This window comes from Priapulus caudatus, unplaced genomic scaffold, assembly GCF_000485595.1.
Source record: "Priapulus caudatus unplaced genomic scaffold, Priapulus_caudatus-5.0.1 Scaffold946, whole genome shotgun sequence".
NCBI classification, from domain to species: Eukaryota; Metazoa; Priapulida; class Priapulimorpha; order Priapulimorphida; family Priapulidae; genus Priapulus; species Priapulus caudatus.
Genome location: NW_014578007.1, coordinates 11498 through 17132, shown reverse-complemented (window position 1 = coordinate 17132; position 5635 = coordinate 11498). Strand labels below are relative to the sequence as shown.

General features: G+C 43.4%; 1 protein-coding gene across 1 annotated transcript in view; it reads right to left on the bottom strand.

Moving 5' to 3' along the window:
• Positions 1 to 4526: 4526 nt before the first annotated feature.
• Positions 4527 to 5635, bottom strand: part of LOC106814565 — a 2765-nt gene continuing 1656 nt past the window's right edge. The window contains exons 2-3 of the mRNA XM_014818896.1: positions 5138 to 5369; positions 4527 to 4658 (exon numbers count right to left, since the gene is read on the bottom strand). Coding sequence (XP_014674382.1) covers positions 4527 to 4658; positions 5138 to 5369 — 364 coding nt within the window. The remainder of the gene's footprint in view (positions 4659 to 5137; positions 5370 to 5635) is intronic.

Sequence of the window (5635 nt, the reverse complement as noted above, 5' to 3'; positions counted from 1 at the left end):
GTGTGTGTGTGTGTGTGTGTGTGTGTGTGTGTGTGTGTGTGTGTGTGTGTGTGTGTGTGTGTGTGTGTGTGTGTGTGTGTGTGTGTGTGTGTGTGTGATATTTGTCAATACGATCAAGAGATACGATGAATATCAGGCGTATATATCTATAAATATGAAGACGCGGAACTTAATTTGGGTTCAAAATAGAACAAGATCGAGCAATCGGAAATAGCAAACCTCCGCAACAGCTTAACAATCCCCCCATAGCTATCCATCTAATTTGTAGTTGGGTTTAACGCGGCGGTGACACATCATAAACCCCTACAGAGAGAGAAAGCGAAAGCGAAACGAAGCGAAGCGGTTAGAGATCAAACCGCTACCCTACCATCAATGATGAGAAATCCTTCAAAAAATTCCTGGGTCTAGATCTGGATCCGGATCACCACCAAAATCTAGTCGATTGGCTCTTGGCCCAAGACCAACTCGTCCAAAAAATGTCATCAAAACCCGTCCGTAACTTTTTGAGATATCCTGTTGACAGAGAAACAAACCAACAAACCAACAAACCAACCAACAAACTAACGGGGGCGAAAACTTAACCTCATTGGCGGAGATAATTACAGTTAGACCACAGCCGCATCCGCGGCATAGTAATGTTGCGTATATGCGATCTTCACTGTAATCAGGGGGTTATACATTACAACGAACAAATTTGTCATGCCTAACGCTGATAGGGTCTATGTCCCCCAGGGTACTGCCGGAACGTACCCTGGGTACGGTCCGGTATACCGGAACGTACCCTGGTAACTATCTAGCTGATATGGTTAGGGTTAGTGTTAGGGTTAGGGTTAGGGTTAGAGTTAGGGTTAGGGTTGGGGTTAGGGTTAGGCGACTCCCTAGACTCGTTAGTGGAGTAGGCGAGGTACGGTCCGGCATATTAGATAGTAGTATTTAGTACCAGGGTACATTCCGGTATACTGGACGGTACCCAGGGTACGTTCCGGCAGTACCCTGGGGGACATAGACCCTATCAGCAGTACTAACCCCCTGATGTAATAATATTATGTGGCATATCACACGTTTAAGACATCAGCCAGTGTAATACCCATTGGTGTCAGTGTTTCTATTGCCACATGCCTCCAATATTATATATAGGCATTATACGCTCTACATAAGTATAGGCCCCTACACGCTATAATTTGTGAATTTGTACTGCTTCGTTCCTGGTGCGATTCTACTAGTGCGTGCGTTTGTGGGGCATGATTCATGCACAGTTATACGTAAGATTTGTGTTGCACATGCACTTATATAAGCGTCCCGTACGCGTACCATCTAAAATCAGCTCGTTATTGCGTATATTCTGAACACCACATATATGCTCGCCAATGAACTAGCGCCTTTTTTTTATTTCGCGAATGTAAAGCACACGTAGCAATTCCACAGGAGCCACAATAGATTTTGTGTAAATTAATAGAAACACGCCAAAGTAACGCTCAATGGGTCGTTGTCGTATCAGGTATTACAGATATGTACCCGAGGTACATATATGTATACACAAAGTGTACCAGACTTGTACTACAGAAGTGTACCCTAACCCTAACCCTAACCCTAACCCTAACCCTAACCTTAACCCTAACCCTAACCCTAACTCTAAACATATATACCTCATATAAAAATATAAACATAATACTAAACAACCAAAAACTACTTCGGGTACATATCCGTAGTACCTGATACGACAACGACCCCATCTGCCAAAGTAACGCCAAATTTTTACACTCTATTTTTTAGACTGTTGCGCTACTCTCGTTTTTCTCGTTATTATTAGTCATTGTTAGCAACCTTACAGTGAAAATACCGATGATGCAATTGACCCACGGTGGCAAGCCGACGAATCAACAAGACAAGCACAGGTCCAAGAACAACATATGCTTTGACATTACACTTTATTGCTAGCGTAGCTCACACAACTGTACGTGTCGTGTTTGCTTCTGTACTGGTGCGTTTGCTACAGAGACATGCATATCTCTCTAGATTGTGCCTCTACGTTTTTCTCAAAAACCAAACATTGGATTGTTGCACCGTTGATACACGGGTGGACTACGGTCTATCAAGCAGTCCATATTTTCTGCACCATAAAATTGAATAAATAATGAAAAGCTTCGTGCATTATGCACGATGTTCGTTCAGTGCAGTTCTTACTCGTCACATGACAAACTTGTACGAAGAGCGTGTAAACAAGTTCTGTTAACATTAACAGCGTCATAATAAATCAAATATCTTGCCGTACAAAACATATAAATTACTATACCAAACGGTGCGTTTAGAGTTACAACACTTCGTCTTTCACACATTCCGTAACGACATCGCCATAGCCCGTGTTATTAATCTAGCAACAAGTTTTACACTTATAAATATATATGGCATATGTATATATATATATATATATATATATGACACATGTCAGACCATGTGAAGCAGTAATTGTCGCATTTAGCGCATACGCGTACAGTAATGTAGAGTAATGCGTCTACTCTCGATGCAAATTCAGTTCTAGCTTGCGCATGTTTGGCTTCATCTGCGTTTGTCCAATGCTAATACAGCGCCATCAAAGCCAATAAAATGGTGCGCGTTACATTATCTCTGAAATCCACACAGAGAGCACGCACAGATTGATCACCGCCCAATAGACTCAATGTTCCAATTTCTTCTATATCTCCTTCTATACTTACTAGAGCGATCCAGTCAGTGCGAACATATTGCATACGGCGATATTTCGTGATACCATTAAAAGTTAGTTCTCAATTGTCACAATATCTGTCATACCGATATGTGTAAATGCGATTCTTAAATCTTCGTGTGAAACTACCTACTATATTTCGAAAGTGTACTGAATAATCACAATTTCTATACACTTACGGAAGCTACCTAGTATAATAACCCCCAATCCATTTATGTAACTATGGATCATAATTGCTTGTAATGTCATCTCTGCTGTCATCGTACTGACATTAAACTCCTGAATTTACAAATATATATATATATATATATATATATATATACTCTAGCCTAGCTACTGACAAATATAGGATCTTACTATCATCTGTAATCTTAACTGCTATCAAATGTAATTTTCATTCACAAAAATAAGAAGAGGCCCGTTTACTTGTGCCTGGGGAATACAATTGCATATACTGACACGTGTAATGAATATTCAATACTGTTCCAATATAACATCCATATATATAAAAAATGTTACAACATATCTAAGATGTGTCCACGATACATTAAGACTATAATTCGGATAATAATAACTAACCTAAATTATTTTTAACGCGTTGTATTGTATCGTGACCACTCTATCACCAATTTTCATTATTCCGCGACATGGCTATACTCGTGTGCCATTGCAGCGCATAATGTCGTAAACATGAAATCTATTTCTTACGCCTTGCTCGACATCGCACATATTTTCAAGTTTAGTCCCCGTTGAGAGTCAATGCGACTCGTTGTTACAAAGCTGATTCCCCTCAATTAGCCGCAATTTCAGCGACAGACGTATCTGACGAGCAACGCTGCTCCTTAGTCAACAGACCACTTCGCCGAGGGATTCAACTAGCTCTGATGGAGTTCCTCATGAACACATAGATGTGACATCTTAATTAAAGCGGCGATGTCTTAGTCATGTACAGTAACTACACGCTACTGCACGTACACGACCGACGCGCAGCGGCTGAAATATCTATGTCTCGATCAGCTCCCATTCGTCATGATGCCAGATATAGAAGCATTCATCGCAAAGATTCGTCGCTCAACTGAGATCGACGTGTCAAGATTTGAGACATAACCTAGTGTTTATATCGGTATCTTTATATAAAAAAGAGCCTTCCGTTCCGTCATCTGAACTCCGTCACCCATCGTGCTAACGACTAATGCGAACAGGACTAGTGCCGTAATCACCGGAGAATGAAAGCAGTAGGGCTAGAATTCTCCGCAAGCATGCGCGTGTGCGTGCGTGTCCGTGTGCCTGTGCGTGTGCGTGCGAGCACGTGTGGGATGCACGCCATATGAATATTTTCGCAGTGTTCTGATATCCTCATCTTCACAAAAATATTGAATAACATTGTCAATGAATTTTTAGATGGCTTGACACACGAGGCAATAAGTACTTGTGATAACAGTCGTGGCGCTGTGAGCAAAATAAAGCTCTGTGCCATGTAGCGTGACGAAATCACAACTTGCGTGTAACGGAGACACGCAGTCGCATTTGCGTAATCATTTCCTCACCGAGCGAAACATAACGTAAGTAACGTTAAACGTAAACCCAGGGTTCGTCATCCCAATCGAAACATTACTCAGATGTGGGGCCTACGGCAATGCCTGTTCGACCGCGCTAAGGCTACGGGGGCCCTCTCACACACGGGTAAAACAGTCGCTCCGCATCTCCGCCGCAGCTTCGGGTGAGCGCTCTCCGACAGGGTGACGGCTGAGTTTGGCAGACGCTCCGCTTAACTGCGTTGTATTGCTGTCTCGCTGACAGCCGGTCAGCTCTGTAAACCCTCTTGCATATATTTGATGCAGAAGTCAAACAACGTTTGAAAGCATTGCTCGACCTGGTCGTTGTAGCGATCCTCGAAGGCAACAGAGGCTGCGTACATGAAAGCGTCCTTCATGTTCTGCGAATTGCACACAGAAAAAAAGACGTAACATTTCTATGAACCCAAAAAGGATTGGCACACGCGCTGCGCTTGACCGCCGCATGCATACATCTAAATTTCAAAATCGCATTGAAATCCCGTGACCGCATGAAAGTCAGCAAGAGCAGCAAGTGATGTACCAAGCCTTTCCGTCTCTACCAGTCATATTGCACACATCGCGCTCTCACATACGCAAGCACGCATACATAAACGCACCTCTTTTTTCCTCACTAAAGCGGAAAAATTCCGTCTGTAAAACAGCATACCTAACCACAGCGTGAACTTGGCAGAAAAATATCCACTGCGAATACTAAGCACGTTAATTCTCTCTTTTACACATTTTCTCATAGAATTATTAGCCGAAACGTAATTAACGAAATTTCTAACCGAATCATGGCAGCGATGCGCGGGAACCTGCTCGTTGTCTTCAGCTAAGGCGTCGCTAATCTAATGCTCACCGCAAACATGTTCGGTGTAAAGCCATCCAGCTTCGCGTGAAGTTTGCCGACGGACTGCAGATGCGCGACGCCCGCGTCGACGTCGTCAAAACTCGCGACCATCTTGTCGATGGCCATGAGAACGCTCGTGCCGAACACCTCGAGCTCCTCGCTGCTCCGCATCTGCGACTCATCCTTGCCGAATTCGGCAAATGTTGCATATTTTCTGTAGTCGGGGTTCGTTGTCAACAGTCTGCAACGGAAAACGAAAAGCTGGCTGGATGGCGATGCACACGGGTGTCGCGTTCATCGGTGGCGAGTCGTTGATGATATTCAAATATATGATAGCAAGAGCGTATAAAGAAGGCCTTCTTTATACGCTCTTGATGATAGTTATAGTAATGCTATTAGCGGGATGGGCGATGAGACACACACACACACACACACACACACACACACACACACACACACGCACACGCACACGCACACGCACACGCACACGCACACGCACACGCACAC